The sequence below is a fragment of the Sphaerodactylus townsendi genome, linkage group LG12 (genome assembly GCF_021028975.2).
Source record: "Sphaerodactylus townsendi isolate TG3544 linkage group LG12, MPM_Stown_v2.3, whole genome shotgun sequence".
Lineage (NCBI taxonomy): Eukaryota > Metazoa > Chordata > Lepidosauria > Squamata > Sphaerodactylidae > Sphaerodactylus > Sphaerodactylus townsendi.
In genome coordinates, this window is record NC_059436.1 from 40088892 (window position 1) to 40107924 (window position 19033).

The following is a 19033-nucleotide window of genomic DNA, read 5'->3' on the forward strand; positions in this document are numbered from 1 at the left end:
GCATCTGGGAAACCCCCAGGCAAGACTGCACTCCTCTCCCTCTGTTGCCTCTGCCACCCAGCAATTGGCTTTTGGAGGTATACTGCCTCTGAACATGGTGGATCTATTTAACTATCTACTGAAAAGTTTATCATTTAGGCTTCCCTCCATCCCTGCTAAAAGACATCTAAGCCAGAGGCGACGCAGGGAGGTGCTTCTGGGAAAGGCACATCCGGTCTGAAAGCAACAGCCTTTTCTCCGCTGATCTTCTGAGGTACACTGCCTCTAAAGCTGGAGGTTCCACGGAGCTAGGATAATTGACACATTCTACCTCTCCCCCGCCCCAGTTTTCTCGAACCCCCCTTTTAATTCCCCCTAAACCGCGATGGCCGTCGGCGCGTCTTGTGACTCTGCCTCTCGCAAATTAACTCTGCGTCGCCCTGCGCAAAGTGACTTGCCCATTCCTCACGCGTGAATGTCCTTCCTGGCCTGGCGGTCGGCGAGCTTCGTGCCCTGGTGGGATGGGGCGGGGTGACGGGATTGGCCCTTTAAGGGGCCGGACCTTGGCAGCCCGGCCCCGTCACCATCACCAGCCGAGCCAGCAGGTAGAGGGAGAGGAGGCGAGCGGCGCCTTCCGCACTTGGCCCGGGAAGGCGGAGAGAGCAGCGCCGTGTAAAAGCGCCGCGTAAAAGCGCACCAGCCGGCCCGCGCGTCCCGATCGGCGCCTCCTCCGCCACAGGCCTCCCTCCTTCCCTCCCTCCCTCCCTCCCGGTCGCCGCAGCCCGGCCTGGGGAGGCGATGGGGAAGGTGCAGCTCTTCGAGATCCGCTTGGGCGACAGCCGCGTCGTCTACAGCCCCGGCGAGCCCCTGACCGGCACCGTCACCGTCCGCTTGGCCGGATCGCTCCAGTACCGCGGTAAGCCGAAGCCGGGAGGGGTCCGAGCGCCGCCTGCCCTGCCCACCTGCCTGCCCCGGGGCTCGGGGAGGTCGGTGCTGGGGGGCACGCCGGCCTGGCAGCCACGCCTTCGGGGCTGTACTCGCCCCTCTCGTTTGGCGAGGCGGGGGTGGGTGGGGGGTGTGCCCTTTGCTCGTGCTCAGAGGTGCCTTCGTTGGGTTTGGTCTGAAGGGGCGTGGAGTCAGAGTCCTTTATTTCGAACGGAGCCCCTTCACTGTGGACGAAGATCGTTTCCTCTCCAGGGCTGCCGGGGAACTAGAGATCGACCGGGGCACCCTTTGCCTATGCTCAGAGGCATCGTCGTTTTAGGCTGGTGCGGGCTTTGGCTCTGACAGGCGGTTCTCTTCTCCCCCGGGGAGATTATCCTCGGTCGTAGCTGCCTAACCGTGATTTTATACTCGCAAGCGGGATTTTTTCCTTCCCAGCCCTCATGCCATGTACTTTTTCTGTTCCCACAACCCCTCCTGTCCTATGTTTTTCCTCCCTAATGTTGCCCCAAGCCCATGTTGGGGAAGGGCTTCAACTGGGTCTGCAGAGGTTGTCATAGTGGATCGAACTCTTCCCCTTCTTCTCTGCCTGACTTCTCCTTCCTTGCTTCTTTTATGGGGTGGGAGATGCCTACAGGTTCATCTCAATGAAGGACTTGTGCTTGGAAGCAACTTTCATTATTGAGGCTTTGGCCCCGGAGCTTATGCAGTAGGAGAAGAGGGTATCTGAGCTTATGCAGACTGCATGCCACCCAAGCTTGTGCACATCTGTGCTGAATTTGGTATGTCTGGGAATAGCATGCGGGGCTGGCCAGTAGGAGTGGCTGGCACCCTGGGATGTCTCTTTCTAGGAATTGTGCGTGAACGTGGTACTGGCGGGCAGTTTCTGGAAGGGAGGATCCTTGTTTGGTGTGAGATGTTTTGATGTTTTAACGGTGTTGAAGGTCCTGGGATCTTGGGTGGGGGAGCCTGCGATTTGAGCAATGAGAAACATTTCTACCTCACCTTTCCACGGGACTCAGAATTCCAAAACAGCCAAAACCTTATTTATTTATTGTTGGACTTTCAGGCTGCCCGTTCCCGAAAGGGCTCAGGGCGGCATACAATCAAAAACATAGCAAAGTTACAATAAAAACAGTCAATATATAAATTATTTAAAACCAATAAAATAACACAATTCAAATAATATTTCAAATTTAAACATATTAAAATATGTTAGATAATTAATCAATGCATAAACACACAAACAGGGATGAAATCTAATAGTAGGAGAGTGCCGGACAACAAAATATTCACCTGCTGGCACAAGACAGCAGTAGACGAAGACAGATGAATCTCCCTGGGGAAGGAGTTCCAGAGTTTGGGTGCCACAGTCAAGAAGGCCCTATTTGGGCCATCACCCTTCTGGATTCGGATGGTGAGGGCACCTAAAACAAGACTTCAAAAAGTGGCTGGAATCGTCAGGTGGGTTCTTCTGGGATAGGTGGTCCTGCAGATATGTTGGCTCCAAGTTGTACAGGATCGTAAAAGTCAGTACTACCTCCTGAATAGACTAGCCAGATGGAACACGATGGAAGTAATGTAGTCCTACAGTCTGCTCCAATTGATATTCTGCTTCAGTATTCTGTACCAACTGTAGTTACTGGACAGTCCTCCAGGGCAGCCCACACACAGTGCACTGCAGTAATCTATCTAGGTGTTAACAAGGCATGCACCACCCAGTGGCAAGATCTTTCAGTTCATGTGTGCCCAAAAGGCAGTTTGCACATTCCAGAATGTGGATGTTATGACAAAAATATAACATGTTTTAAAGAGGAAACATTTACATACACAAATACGTCATATGCTGTCTAGTGAGCCAGGATTCACAGTGGCTGTTGGTTTCAGACCTGGAATTGCCCTCGTGTAATGTGTGAAGGATAATTTATAGAACACTTTCAGTGTCTGAAGTGCTTTGCATCATTGTAGTTCTTGCAACCACCCTGTAAGGTAGACCCTGCTGCAGAGTACTATCTAGCAAGTCAGTGGTAGAGTTAAAATTTAAGCCAATGACTTGTTCGATTGCAACTCATTCTCTGAGCAACTGTGCTGTAATAGCATCCAACATCCATTTGCTTGTGATAGTCAATGTATTTGGCCAGTACCATCCAGAATGGTGCTGTGGGTACAAGCAGGACCAGAGAGACCTGCATTCATATCCCTTCACCCTTCTTCTGAGATATTCACTGGGTGACCTCAGGTCAGCTTTGTTCTTGCAGCCTACCCTACCTTGCAGGGTTACTGTCGAGACAGAATGAAGGATTGGAGAACAGCATACACTGGCCAGTATGTAAGCCATGTTTAGGACCCATTATTGCTGGATAATGTGACCTCAGCTTGGCTGAAGCTTGCAGCCTGAACAGAGAAGTCTGAAGATATGCTCCACTAAGATTTCTGAACAAATAATCAGTCAACTGTGAAACAGTGAAGGAAAACATTATGTTCTGAAACCAGCTCTCTGGCATTTCTGGGGAACCAGTCATTTGTTTTGCTTTCAGCCACAACTTCGTGCTGGGATACCAAACTGTGTTCGGCTGTTTGTGTCAGTTAAAACTGATGCGGGTGTTGAGTTATGGATGTAAGGAAGTAAGGGGTGGCTGCGAGAAGTTGCGGTGAGACATTCCCCCCCCCCCCCCGTTTTTCAACTATGAGAATCAGATCTTGCGAAATTTGGAGCTCCTATTTTTTTTTTAATAAAAGTATCAGCAGAAAAAGGCTGGTGAAATGTCCCTGGGGGTGTGAACATGGCAGACATAAAGGATATCCCTCCAGTTCTACAGAAGGATGAGAGCCTGGCTAGTTAAAAATGTTCCAAAGTATTGTCAGATTACAAAAAACAGCTCTGTAATGCAGGCCTGTGCTAATCTCAATTTGCTTATATGCAGCTGAGGCTGGGATAGAAGAAGGGCTTGGATTTATACCCCACCTTTCTCTCCTGTAAGGAGACTCAAGCTCCTTTTCCTTCCTCTTCCCACAACAGACACCTTGTGAGGTAGGTGGGGCTGAGAGAGTTCCGAAGAACTGTGAGTAGCCCAAGGTCACCCAGCAGGAACGTAGGAGTGCGGAAATGCCTCTCGTTCACCAGATATGCTTCCGCCACTCAGATGGAGGAGTGGGGACTCAAACCCGGTTCTCCAGATTAGAATCCACCTGCTCTTAACCATTATGGCACACTGACTCTCTGGTGGTGGTGGTGGTGGTGGTGGTGGTGGAATTATGCCTACCTAAAGGCTCCTAGAGAACTGCAGGCAGATGTAAGGTTTGAACCGGTGACATCCTTGTTGGGGGCTTACAGCCAAAGAGACGGGACTGCAGTCTTGGAACACCGCTTCACTAATTCTGGACTTACCAGCTGGGAGTAGGTGGATGCCCTCTGCCCGATAAACACAGCCGGCATCGTTTTTTTAAAATAGACCAGTAATGTTTATTAACTGGTGCCTGTGCGTGCCGCCTTCTGCTTGCAAAACAGTTGCCTCCAAGGAAGAGAACTCTTATAAAAACTGGTTTGGTGCTGGTTCAAGGTCCCCTGGAGGCTGTTCCCTTTTATCACTTGAGGGTGTTTCCTTTGGTGGGAAAAGTTCAATTCATTTCCTGGGTTTCATCAACAAAGAGCTGAAACACTTGCGGAGTGGGGGGTGGGGAGAGAGAGAATTGGGTTTAACTTCATATGAGATTGGAATCCTGTGATTACGACTTCCCAGATATGCTTTTTGAATCTGAAAAGCAGCCCCTGGGGAGACTAATCTGGGATGCCAGACAGAATTTAATTCTTTCTTCTCCCCCCCTGGGAGGGAGAAAAAAGCCTTCCTCCCCAATGTTTTAAGCCCCAGGAAGGCAGGGGCACAGGCTCGGAAATCTCACAAGCTCAGCCAGATTGATTCTGCTCAGTATTTGCATAGGAGACCACTGAGGAAGTTTAAGGTTGCAGTGCAGAGGTGGGCAATGGCAGACCTGCTTACTTTTGAAGCCCTGCAGGGTTGCCATAGATCGGCTGAGACTTCACAGCACTTTCTCATCCCACCAAGGAGGAAAAGGCATGGCGTGGTGTCGTGGTTAAGAGCAGGTGGATTCTAATCTGGAGAACCGGGTTTGATTCCCCACTCCTCCACCCAAGTGGCAGAGGCTTATCTGGTGAACCAGATGTGTTTCTGCACTCCTACATTCCTACTGGGTGACCTCAGGCTAGTCACAGTTCTCTGAGGACTCTCACCTTCCTCACAAGGTGTCTGTTGTGGGGAGAGGAAGGGAAAGGCGCTTGTAAGCCACCTTGAGTTTCCTTACAGGAGAGAAAGGTGGGATATAAATCCAAAGCTCTCTCTTCTCCTTTCCTACCACTGGATTTAAAGCTACCCTGAAGTGCGGGGCGGGGGGGGGGGGGGCTTTCACTTGGGGAAATGCGAGGGAAAGAGTGAATACCCTCCCTTTCCCAGCATCACCCAAGTTGATATTGCTTTCTTGGCTGCTGTCGGGATGTTGTTACACATCTGGAGTTACAGTCACTGCATGCTAGTATCATGTGCAAGTTGGGCCCTGAGGTATCTTCCCCAAGGATTGGAACACAGCCCCCATACGAACCGTCCAAGAGATTTTGCTGCCCTCTGCCCTTATCCAGCTGATGTCGAATGTATGCGACATTTGGGATCGTTCTGTGAGGATGAGCTCTGGCAAAAGGATCCTACATTTGGAGTGATTTGTCCCTCCTCCTGCTGCCTTGGTTTGCAGACAGGCCTTAAATAATAGGACAGTGGCAGGTGCTGTTTTCTGCTTTTACATCTGCTGATCTGGCAGTTCGGGGTTTGGGTGGGGGGGCTTTTTTGGGGGGGGTCTGGATGCAGGGGAGTATCGGTTTAGAGATGATTTACAGGCAGAAAGCAACCGAAGCGTGTGTTCTGGTGTGTGCTACTAGGAATCATTTCCTGATTCTGAAGAGCAGCTACTCTTCTGACACGCCCCCTCTCGCTTTGAGCTTCTCTGGTCTGGCTATTATTTAGCATCTAGCTCCGGTGATGCTGGCAAATGTCCCTGGGTTAGGGGGACAGGTTCTCCCCAGTCATGGTTTTGGCCATGATGCTTTTCCACCATCGAGCTGAAGCATAGGCGCGCGCGCACACGCACACAAACGCACACACACACACACACACACACACACACACACACGGTTAAGCAAATAAGAACAGTTGGTTTTTGTATCCCTAGTTTCTGGCTTTAAGGAGTCTGAAGGCAACTTACAATCCCCTTCCCTTCTCCCCGCAGCAGACTCCTTGTGAGCTAGGTGGGGCTGAGAGAGTTCTGTGACTAGCCCAAGGTCACCTTCTTGTCGAGGAGCAGGAGGGAAAAGAAACCCATTTCTCCAGAAGAGAATCCGCTGCTCGTGTGAAAGAGTGGGGAATCAAACCCGGTTCTTCAGATGAAGAGTCCACCCCTCTAAAATGCTACACCACCATGCTGCTGAGAAGACTGCCCCAGAGCCTGAGCTCTTTCCTTTCCTCTTGCGTTCTAATAGCCAGCTTTTTCGTACGGAAGCCTCTTGGACTGCTGTATTGGCAATTCTTCCAAGCGGGAGATCATGTCTCGTTCTCCTTGCTTGGCCGGTGTGGGAGGCTACATGCAGCCAAGAACCACCCTTTGGGCCAACCTTATTCTATAGCACCAGGAATATCCATATCCTCTTGCTGCTTAGATGATTAAAATTAACCTGCCTGTGGGGAAAAGGCCGCTGTCCCTATTTGACAATGGACAAATGGTTCAAGGTGGGACACACATTTTGCAGGGGCAATACTGGGTCGTTTGGACCATGGCAAAAATGTTTAGGTTGAGGACCCTGCAATGCAGGTGACTTAGCCTCCTTGGGTAATCCAAGCCTGCTGTTTGCAAAAGCAGTAAGTACACTCTCCTGGTAGAACATATACACTTCTGTCCTTCTGATCTCATCCATATGCTTCCTCTTTAGATGAGCCAGTAGTAATAAAGAAATAAGTGAATTCAATTTTTGGTTCATCGAGTGTGCTTGTGTCACAAGACCCCGCTGCCACCATGTCACAAGACCAGGGATGTGGGGGTCCACGCCTGTGTGATGAATCCTGGGTTCTTTTTTTCCCAGATACTCAAAACCACTGAGTTTTCCAAAGATTTTGTTGAAAAAAACAGAAAATAAGAAATGTTCTAATACATAGATTTCTCAGCTATAGCATCGTTCCAAGCGGGTTTTGATTCAGACCTGGGATCAGGAGTTGCTTTCTCCTGCCCGGCTTGGATCAGAATTCTCTTGGTTCTTTCCCCTTGGTTCTCAGGTAAACTCTGTTTCCTGGCTCCTCCCCAGAAATCATCTTCTCTGATCTACAACTGTTTGGCCACTCGCTTCCTTTGTGTAATTTCTTCAAAGCATTTATGCTTCCTGTCCGGAGATCAAAGGTCCTTGTCAGGCTAGTGTGAATCTGCCTGATACTGTAACCAGAACAAGCTCTTCACAGCTTGTCTGTGAACCTCTTTGTGATGAAATACCCGCCCACCCCTGCCATTGGAACGCTGGCCATTTGGAAGTAATGTATAATGCTGCTGGGTGGGGACAGTGACTGAAAGAAGATGTTGCAAAAAAGAAGATGTGTATTAGGCATAACAATTAATAGTTGAAGGGGAAGGGGTCTAAAATGGATCTTGGTGAAGCATTATTTTGGGCTGCGTTACTGCCCAGATATATCAGGAGATTTTGCTGATTTTAAACTTGCAAAGACTGATCCCTGCAGTCCATTCAGTGAGGCAGCAATTCACTTTTCTAATTGGGAACTTCCCACGAAACAGGGAGGATTACCAGAAAACCTGTCTCTTTTCTTCCGTTTGGGTATGGACATTATTGGAATCCATGCATTTGTTGAAGTTTCCAGAAGATATTTTTTATGGCAGGTGGAATCTTGCATTTGATATTGTTCTTGCTGGACTGTTTTGCTGCTTTTGTGTTTACACTTGTGGACTTTACATTAAATTTTTGTACTCATTTATTATATGTTATATATTTGATTGTAGTCCATAGTATAGTGTAGATTGGAAACAGAAGCCACGTGGATTCCGGTGTGCAACCAGACAGTGTTCGCTGTCGTGCCTTTCCTCAAAGAACCCAAACGACAGTAATTCTGTGAAGTTGCCGAGTACATACCTTGGTTGAAAAACCCCTGTCTCTTTCCCAAAGCAGCATTCCCAAAGATCCTGATTTAGAAGCACCAGTTTCAAACCGTTTTAAGTACAACTGAGAAGGGGTGATTTGCCTTTCTGGGGGTTTCTCCTGGCTGGGGTTGACTGTGCATTAGTTTGGGAAAACTTCCTGATTCATGCAATCCTGTCCTCTCCAGATTTCTGTCATATGCAAGAGGGATTTGGGGGGGGGGGGGCAGGAAACACCAGCCAGGTATTTCAAGAAAAAGACTGGAGGAAAGCATCCCACTGCCACCCAGATCGTAGCCTGTTCTGATGGTTAAGAATGACTGGCCAGCCCTTAGTCTTGTGAGCTCCACCGGTGTGTGTTCAGAAGGGATGAGGGCTGCCAAGCAGTAGGTGGTAATAGGAACCAAGGGAGCTTAATAAAGCTTGATGCTGGTTTGTGGCTGGGAGCCAAGACCACCCTCTGCTCTCCTCCGCCTCTCCTGAGCAAAGGATGCCCTGCGGCGGCAGCTTGGCACTGGGGAGGGCCCTTATCGAGTCAGCAGCTCGTGGAGCAGCCTGGTCTTTCCTCTGGTGGGAGATGACTCTGCGTGCGGCAGCTGGAACTTGCGGGTGTGTGTTTTCCAAACCTGTGTGCTCGTCATTCTCTCTGTAGGGTTGAAGCTGTGAATATTAAACAGAGCGGTGAGAGAGAACCTCTGCCGGGGCCACGGATCTCTACGGCAGGCATGGGGAATCCTCTGGTAGAGAGATGCAGCAGTGGCATAGGGAGCAGCAGTGGCATAGTGGTTAAGAGCAGGCGCACTCTAATCTGGAGAACCGGGTTTGATTCCCCGCTCTGCCATTTGAGCTTTGGAGGCTTATCTGGGGAACTAGATTGGCCTGTGCACTCCCACACACGCCAGCTGGGTGACCTTGGGCTAGCCACATGTCTTCTAAGCTCTCTCAGGCCCACCCATCTTACAGGGTGTTTGTTGTAGGTGGTGGGAAGGGAAAGGAGATTCTAAGCCCCTTTAAGTTTCCTTACAGGAAACTCTTTTTCTTTTCTTCTTATTAGTGTTGTGCCTTCCAAGGGGCTGAGGCAGGCATTGCTTTGCAAGAACCCTGCAAGGAAGGCCACACTGAGAACAGGGCAATTTGCCAAATGCCAGGGAGCAAATGAGAGCTTGACTCTGAGAGTGTGGTAGTGAGAGTCAGGTCAACTTTGGGAGGTCTGTCCTTGGTTGTGTTGTATGGTTCGGGGTATCTTGGGGTGCGGGGAGCTTAACAAATGTTTGTATGTCAAAACGGGTGCTGGTTTCCAAAACACCTTTGCCTAATGCAGGGATCAGCAACCTTTACTATAAAAAGAGCCATTTTTGGCCCCAGAAAGCACATTTGAGCCTTATAGTGCAGGTAACACAGCTTATTAAGTCTAAATTGGCCTATCAAGTCTAAATTTGTCTATGTTGGCTGCTCTGTTGGATGGCCCTCCTGCCTGGGCCTGTGGCTTTCGTGGGGAATATCACCTGCAGCCTCTGGGCCAGGCTGTTCTACCTGGCCAGCCACCTACTTGGTTAGGGAGCCACTGTAGAATGGCAAAAGAGCCACAGGTTGAAGACCCCCCAAGCCTAATGCTTGCTTTGCAAGGGTTTCCTTGCAGGGTTCTTGCAAAACAGACCCCCCAAGCTAGAACCAGGGGGCATTCATTGAAAATGCTGGGGGGAAGAATTAGGACTAATAAAAGGAAACACTTCTTCACGCAACGTGTGATTGGTGTTTGGAATATGCTGCCACAGGAGGTGGTGATGGCCACTAACCTGGATAGCTTTAAAAGGGGCTTGGACAGATTTATGGAGGAGAAGTCCATTTATGGCTACCAATCTTGATCCTCTTTGATCTGAGATTGCAAATGTCTTAACAGACCAGGTGATCGGGAGCAACAGCCGCAGAAGGCCATTGCTTTCACATCCTACATGTGAGCTCCCAAAGGCACCTGGTGGGCCACTGCGAGTAGCAGAGAGCTGGACTAGATGGACTTTGGTCTGAACCAGCTGGCTTGTTCTTATGTTCTTATGTGTCTGTCTTCGTATAAAAACTGTTGAGAAGCTGTCCGTGGGCAGCTTATTTTACTTGCCGCCTTATTCCCATGATCCCTGTCTCCAAAAAAGAAACAAGTGGTTAGAGCAGATGAGTCACCAGCTGAAAGACTGTGCCTGGGGGCTAGTGTGTGATCCTTAAATAGGAGACGTGGGTCCAGTTCCCACACGGCCATGAAAATCAATGGTTGCCTTCAGCAACTGATTTCTCTTTCCCAGGCCAGCTTGGCTCACAGGGCAGCTGTGAAGGTAAATACGGAAGGTAAATCATGTACTGTGCAGTGAATTTCTTGGAAGAAGGCTGGGCTAACAGTGTAAAGCAGAAATCCACACATTTCAGGGGAGAAAACAGATCGTTAACACATCTTCTCCTTACCAAAATTTGAGGTGTCGCTTTACGATTGCGGACTCCTCTTTACCGCCTGTTACTTCTTCCTTAAATTTAACACTCACAGGCTTAATAGTTTCTTCTCCCAACCCTACTAAATGTAGTAAAGTAAATGACTGTTTCCATTGTGTAGATAGGAAATGGAAAACTCAATAGTGATGTGTACAAAGGTGTTTAAGATCCTATATATCGGTATGTGTGTTTTAAGAATGACTCCCAGGGTACAGTTGTGTCAAGAGAATACTGGGTTGAAAAAGCTGCCTCGTGAAATGTTGGTTGCCTGTGGGCAGAGGATTTTTTAAAATGTAGAATTCAGATGTTCTCCCTCATTTGCATTCTGAATGATATAGTCTCTGTGGGGGGAGGGAGGTTGTATCTAGAATATTCAGACTCAGGAGCCTGCGGCTCTCCAGGATGTTCATGGACTGTTGGCCTTCATCACGCCCCTGCCACCATGGCCAATTGGTCCCCCCCCCACCCCCCCCCCCCCGCCAGCCCCCCCCCCCCCCACCCCCCCTCCCTTTTTTTTCCCGTCTACCCCCCCCCCCCCCCACCCCCCCCCCCCCCCACCCCCCCCCCCCCCCACCCCCCCCCCCCCCCACCCCCCCCCCCCCCCACCCCCCCCCCCCCCCACCCCCCCCCCCCCCCACCCCCCCCCCCCCCCACCCCCCCCCCCCCCCACCCCCCCCCCCCCCCACCCCCCCCCCCCCCCACCCCCCCCCCCCCCCACCCCCCCCCCCCCCCACCCCCCCCCCCCCCCACCCCCCCCCCCCCCCACCCCCCCCCCCCCCCACCCCCCCCCCCCCCCACCCCCCCCCCCCCCCACCCCCCCCCCCCCCCACCCCCCCCCCCCCCCACCCCCCCCCCCCCCCACCCCCAGAAAGGAGATTGTAAGCCCCTTTGAGTCTCCTTACAGGAGAGAAAGGTGTGTGTGTGTGGGCGGGGGTATAAATCTAAAATCATCATAATCTTCTTCTATATATATAGTTAGATATGTAAACTATATATAGTTAGATATAGTTAGATATGTATATAGATATCTTCTCTATATATAAACTGTATATCTAAGCGTGCTGCTTTCATGTTTTTGATTTGTTTTACAGAGTTTATAAATGTTATTTAAGATAACAAAGTATGGTCACTGTTATGAACCATCTTATTGGGGCAATCATTCAGTTCCATTTTCCTACATTCTCTCTGTGCTATGAGTACACTGAGATAGTTGTTTAAACGTGGGATTAGCTATTTTCCCCCCTAATCCTCTTTAAGCCTTATTTCTTGAGTCTCCTTTTCCTCATCTCCCTCCACTTCCAGGGGAGTAAACCGGTTTGCAACAGGTAGTGAAAACAGCTGTGACTGCTTTTCCTTATCTGTAATTAAATTGTCACTAAAATAGTCTACTATCTTAAGCTGCTTGCAGATGGGCGGAGGGCTCTCCTCGTTTTCTCCTTGGTGTTTGTTTCAACGCATTATTAAGCTAATTAGTTAGGATGCTCAGGTTTCTATTATAGATAACTTTTAATTATTCAACAACTCTTTTTATAACTATATTCCAATTAGTCTTTTCATCAAGAGTCAAAATGTCCTTGGAAAAAGACAAACGCCAGCTGCAGCTGCTGCTCTTGCCCTTTTTCTTCAACAACTCATTTCAAAAAGCAGTTTGTACGGCTGATAATAATTATCAGGGTGGTTTTTTTCTTTGCTCGTCATGCCTCCTCCAGTCACCTAACCTGTGATGCACAGTTGTAAATCAGCAGTAATAAACTCCTCCGTAAATTCAGCTCTTTTTGGCAATAAGTATGCTGTCCCCACTTTTGTCTTCACAACATCAGGGATGCAAAGATAAGGAAAGCACAAATAAAAGAAAATAGGGAAATAAAAATTAAAACTTGCAGAGCATCTGTAAGCTGGTGCTCCTCAACCACCTACTTGTTCCCGCAGTGAGTGGTTAAGAGCAGGTGTACTCTAATCTGGAGGAACTGGGTTTGATTCCCTGCTCTGCGCTTGAGCTGTGGAGGTTTATCTTGGGAATTCAGATTAGCCTGTGCACTCCAACACACATCATCTGGGTGACCTTGGGCTAGTCACAGTTCTTCTGAGCTCTTTCAGCCCCACCTACCTCACAGGGTGCTTGTTGGAAGGGGGGAGGGAAGGGAAAGGAGATTGTCAGTCCCTTTGAGTTTCCTTATGGGAGAGAAAGGGGGGATATAAATCCAACTCTTCTTGTCTTCTTCTTCTTCATTGGAGTTGGAAATCTCCCCTAGGAAAATAACTCAATACTTCTATAATATTGATAATCCTATACAGCGTAGAGCCTTTATGTTGGCATTTATGTTGGTTTAATGCTTTTCCCTCCAAAATCTTGACTGGGATATATCAAAGACTTCCATTGAATGAGAGACATTGTAATTGTCCTGTAAATGCTCTTGAAACAATTCAACCTATCATATTGGACTGTCATTTTCATACTGCCTCCTGTAATATTCATATACTTCCTTTATTTCACTCCAGAAATTTACCTCGGAACACCAATACTTTATGTTACCTTTTAAATGATCAGTTGCCTGAGATTACTGTCTCAGTGGCTGAATTCATGGCCGAAGGTTTAAGAATCAGAAGGCAAATTCTGAAATAAACTTATTGTATATATTTCTGTTGCCTTACTACACAATACATTGCCTATTACTGTAAGTTTTAGAAGGATAGGTACACAACATGTTTATAACCAGATTGTAAATGTTATGTTCTTTGTATTTTATGTATCATATTTTATAACCAAATGTTAAATGTTATGTGTTTTACCTCTATCTTGATGTATCTTAAATGTTATGTACATTTTAGAAATGTTTTTATAATGTTACTGTGAGAGAATTTTTATACATACTGTGGTTCTCTTTTGAGAGAAGATATTTAATGCCTTATAAAGGTTTTTTTATTGGATTTATTTTAACGATCATTTGCAGATTAAATTAGGTAACAGAGTACAATCTGCTATGGGTACTTATCAAAGAACGGCACACTCCTTCTATCTGGGATGGTCGTCCTCTTCCACCGAGTGCGCATCTTCAGGAGGGATGCACATGGAGTGGTGAGGGAGGGAGGGGACGCCCACTTAGCCAGCCAGATCAGCCGAATCAACCCTGACGATCAATGGGGTGACAGATGTTGCAGCCAGATCGCCCTCACATCCAATGGGTACTTATCCTTTCAAGGAACTCGGAAAACCATTCTGGACTCCTCTGCTTGCAATAGGGGCCCTGGCTCAGCATCTGCTAGATATGCAAAAGATTCCAGGTTCAATTCCCGGCATCTCCAGTTAAGGAATCTGGCAGTAGGTGATGTGAGACCCGGAGAGCTGATGCCAGTCTGAGTAGACTGTAGTGATTGTGAAAGAAGAAGAAGAAGAGTTTGGATTTATATCCCCCCTTTCTCTCCCTCAGGAGACTCAAAGGGGCTTACAATCTCCTTGCCCTTCCCCCCTCACCACAAACACCCTGTGAGGTAGGTGGGGCTGAGAGAGCTCTGAGAGCCATGACTATATTCCAAGGTCGTTCTAGCTATGCAGGTGGGAGGCAGGGCCACAGGCTAATCTGAATTCCCCAGATAAGCCTCCACAGCTCAATGGTCCAATCCAGGACAGGGCTGTGTGCTGTGTGTCCACGTGTGAGTCAGCATGGACTTGGAGAACATGACTTAGCCTGAGACCTCCTAGCGAGCAGTTGGCTGAAGAGTTAACCCTTGTTCTCCCAGGCCTCAGCCAAATGCCATAACTCATCCCCCAACCAACCCTCAACCCCAATCAAGTTTCAACTTAGACTGGAAGTCCACATGGATTCCTAGCAGCCTGGCTAAGTTGCTTCATGGCTGCTCTTGCACACAACTGTTGTGGACGGTGCCTGCAGTTTGGTGAAGAAGCCATTCACCGACCATTTGGCCATGCTTGGTGAAGAAGTCATTCTCCGACCATTTCATGGATCATTCTTTTATGGAATAAAACAGTCGATGGTGGATCCAGTTTTTTTGAGCATGAGCTCACCCAGCTTTGAATGCCGAAACCTGCTAATTGGCCCAGGCTGTTGTTGTAGCGGCTGCATCAGTAACTACTAACCACCTGCTCCAGAACAGATGATCGGCCTTGTGTCTGGCATCGCTATCTGTGACTCATCTCTTCTGGTGTTTCGTAAGCGTCGTTTCACTTGAGGCCAAGTGCTGGTAACGTGCCAGCGAACCCACCCGTGAACCTTGGTCAGCATTTGAGACTTCTACAGGGCTGCTCAGACTGTCCAACGATAAAGAACGATCCTGCCAGCACTGAATGGATGGGTTGGCCTGAATTTGTGTGAAGGCGAGAGATATTTCCTAGCAGCGTGGAAATGGCAGCAAAGCTGTCTTCAGAATGGCTGACGTGGGTGGTATGTGTCGTACAGCTGAGGCAAAGGAGTGTAACTGAAGGAACAGCCCTCTGCATGGTGAGCTTCCTTCAGAACAAAGCTCTGTAGACTGAAAACTCCTTCGGCTTCATCTGTTTACAAATGTACAGGTTAAACAGCAGTCAAAGCACCCTCAGGACAGGCCTAACCTGGCCTCCAGCTCTCAAAACAGGTGATCTTGGCCGTCTGACTACCAGGGAAAGTTCCCAGGGGCTTGGCTAGTGCCTCGTGAACAACTTGGTTTTGACCCTTCAAAGGCTGTTTGCTCATTATTGCCTCCAGCACTGCTGCCAATTTGCGTGAAGAGGCAGCGGGTGAGCCAAGGTCTGTCTTTGGCATCACTCTTCAGGCCTGAACTGAGCGGCACCTGGAGTGAGGGCTCGGAGTGACCTAGCAGTGGCTCAGTGGGGCTTGTTCCTGGGCCATTCTAATTTCCACGTCTGTCTGACTGTATTAGTTGCGCAGCGTGTTGTGTAGGTGGGTTGGTGAGGGGCAGATGTCCTTTCCCCCAACTTTATGCCATGTGTGGAAGGCCTAATGTGGAAGCAGTAAACACCATCTGGGCTGAGTCACTTCAGCATGCAGGTGAGAGCTCTTGTGACTGACTGCTGGTCTGTCACCTTTAACGTGTCAAGTTGCCATACAAAATCAGACCATCGGTCTGGGAAGGTCAATCTTGTCTACACCAGCTGGTGGCCATTCTCCAGGGACTTGGGACAAAGTCTCCCACTTCATCTATCAAATGGTCCTTCTAACTGGAGATTCCAGGAATTGAACCTGGCAGGTGTTCTCCTGCTGCACCCATGGCTACCTCTTCCATCCCCACTCCCCAAGTATCCCTGCATATGGAAAACTAGCATAAGGAGGAGACCTAAGCAAGGACTTGTCTTTCTGAAGTTCTAGCTCTCTACACATGAAATTTGGGAGTGCCTGGAGGATTAATGTAGGTATGTGCCCCTCCCTATCTGTGGCCTGAAATGTACAGACCAGGGACAGATTGACCACTGAGGCACAGGTTGACCAATGAGAAGCAAGCCCTGATGGTGTCTTTCTATGACTATAGGTAACAAAGGGCTGGCTCCCAGATTCGTTCATTGGCACCATTCTTCAGGTTCTGGTTCCTGTGTCTTTGATGACTTGCAACAGAGTGCAGGTGCAATCTCCAGTGATATAGCAAATCTTTATCCTTCTTTTAAGCAAAAAACTGGTTCTCGGAGCAGCTAAAATATACAAACAGGATTAAAATTCAGTATAAAGATACCTTTGGAATGGAGACTCTCCACTGGAGCGGAACCCTGGCATGAGGAGAAGAAGAAGAGTTTGGATTTACATCCCCCCTTTCTCTCCTGCAGGAGACTCAAAGGGGCTTACAATCTCCTTGCCCTTCCCCCCCCTCACAACAAACACCCTGTGAGGTAGGTGCGGCTGAGAGAGCTCCAAGAAGCTGTGACTAGCCCAAGGTCACCCAGCTGGCGTGTGTGGGAGTGCACAGGCTAATCTGAATTCCCCAGATAAGCCTCCACAGCTCAGGTGGCAGAGCTGGGAATCAAACCCGGTTCCTCCAGATTAGATACATGAGCTCTTAACCTCCTACGCCACTGCTGCTCCTGCCTTTGTTCTGAAGTTCTGTCTCTGGCATATGACGTCACTGGCCAGTGCGCAAGTTGCTCCTTCATGCTATGGCTTCCAGAGAATGAATGACTGCTTACGTGTGAACCATCCATAGGAGCCTTTGCAGGTTTTGTAATTCTGATGTTTGGGGGAAGTAGCACACAGCACGGATTTATGCAGGATCTGGCCAGTACTTCTAGCACGCATTTCCTTTGCAGGGAAGTCACCCAGTTTCTTCTAAAATTGAGGTCCCATTTGGTTCTATGATAGGCAAACTTAAATTTTGTTGCAGAACCATCTTCCTCTTTGCAGACTGTGTAAGTACCTCCTGATTTCCCCTGCTGTGGCTTCCACTGTCTCGGTGGAAGATTTTGTTGCGCCTTCGAGGTCACCAGTAAGCGCTTGTTGTGGTCTGAGTCTGTGTGCAGAGATGCACAATCCTATGTGCAGAGATGCACAATCTAAATGCCCAGACTGGTGAAGGAAATTCTGTTCCCAGGGAAGCATGCTGGATTTCAGGTGGCTGTTTAAGATTGTTTTAAAAAATAAACGTTATCATTTTTCATAATAGAGAAGGAAAAATACATGGAACGTATTTATTAGAAAAGAAAGTCTGTGCAGAGGCTGCTCTTATAGTAAGCAATAGCCTGTACAGTTAGCTATATAGCAGGGGTGTTAAACATGTGGTGCAGGGGCAGATTTGGCCCCATAAGAGGCCTGTGAGCCAACTGAGGCAACACTCACCCCCTCGCTTCTCATTTGTGTGGGCCTACGTGGGCTCGCCAAGCCAGATGGAGAGGGAGGGAGAGGTTGCCACAGCCGGCTCGCAGGCCTAATAAGCCCTCTCAAACCGATGTTGCCACCCGTCCAGTGCCAGTTTGGGCTGGGAAGCCTGCTGAGGAACCCCTCCCCCACACCCCACACACACCTGGCCCGGCCAAGTCATATGTATATTATGTCTGGCCCTCAGAACTAATGAGTTCGACAGCTCACTTTTACGCTCACTGAGCCCAATGTTTTCCAAGGTCTGTAGCCTCCAGAGGTGTAGCAAGGGGGGAAAACGCCTAGTGCACTGGTGCATCCTATGCCCCCGTTCCAGAACACCCTGTCCCGCCCCGGAATGCTTCCAGCATGCCCCCAAAGGGGTGCATGCTTGGTGCATTGCTCCCCTGTCCCCTTGGAGCTACACCTCTGGTAGCCTCCTTATAATGTGGTCTCCATGATCCCACCTGTCTAATTAGGTCCTGTTGTCATGGAGGAGGTGGAGGAGAGCCAGAAATCCCCCTTCCTACCTATGTTAAGCATCCCCCAGAGAGCGTACCAAAGAGTCTTTCCAAGCTTGTCTGTTCAGAGCACCATGTTCCCCAGAAGTCAAGACTTTTTAAAAAATCCAGAAAGATTGGCTGGAGCTGGTTGGTCATAACACGCTACTTCGTAATGTATTGGTTTTGTTTCTTAGTGGGGGGAAAAGTTAGTTTTAAAGCTGCCTCTGTAATTTTGTGACTCTTATGATAGATATCTTCATCAGTGTGCAGTAGGTTAAGGGGTATTCCAAGGCTATGGATTTTTTTTTCAAAAATGGTTTGAAACTGACCCATAGTGAGCCCTGGTCACTGCCAGTGTGAAATGACTTGGAGGGTTTTGTTGCTGGTCATGGCTCCTTTCCTCCTACAGCAGTTTTTAAGATTTGTGGATTGCAAGCAGAGATACATGAATGAGGTCTACAACTTTGTTTAAGGGTGGTAAAAGGAAATCAATTTTTTTAAAAAAAGTTTCATAAGGAAATGGCTTAGTCTATCCTCCCTTCAATTTGGGAAAGTGCAGGACTGGTCAGTGGTTTTCAGGACCTGTAAGATGGAGCCATTCCACCAGGCCAGTGGTTGAGGGCAGCTATGGTGTTTCCAACAGAACTGGTCTCCCTGTGCCTACCCTTATTCCTTCCCTGTCCTTTTCCCTCCCTCCCTCCCTCCCTCCCTCTTTCTTTCTTTCTTTCTTTCTTTCTTTCTTTCTTTCTTTCTTTCTTTCTTTCTTTCTTTCTTTCTTTCTTTCTTTCTTTCTTTCTTTCTTTCTTTCTTTCTTTCTTTCTTTCTTTCCTTCTTTCCTTCTTTCCTTCTTTCCTTCTTCTTCTTCTTCTTCTTCTTCTTCTTCTTCTTCTTCTTCTTCTTCTTCTTCTTCTTCTTCTTCTTCTTCTTCTTCTTCTTCTTCTTCTTCTTCCATCCTTCCATCCACCCACCCACCCACCCACTGGGATAACTCTGATATTGACTGTTTTTTTTCTGGGTGAGACTCAAATGACCAACAGAAACCTTCCTCGGCAGTTAGCTGCAGCACATACTTCTGCTGTTATTCTCTGTGCCTGGGCAGGTGTTGGCTGGCCTTGAGCCTTGTGAATTGTGTCTGGCTTTCCAAGAGAC

The 19033-nt window shown here is 48.6% G+C and overlaps 1 protein-coding gene across 4 annotated transcripts in view; it reads left to right on the forward strand.

Moving 5' to 3' along the window:
- Nucleotides 1-575: 575 nt before the first annotated feature.
- The window catches only part of ARRDC1 (arrestin domain containing 1), a 71935-nt gene continuing 53477 nt past the window's right edge, over nt 576-19033 (forward strand). For all 4 annotated transcript variants that reach the window (XR_007245952.1, XM_048513335.1, XM_048513336.1 and 1 more), the window contains exon 1: nt 576-895. Coding sequence is in view for 3 of the 4 variants with exons in the window: in XM_048513335.1 (XP_048369292.1) it covers nt 778-895 (118 nt within the window). In the remaining variant the exon portion in view is untranslated. The remainder of the gene's footprint in view (nt 896-19033) is intronic.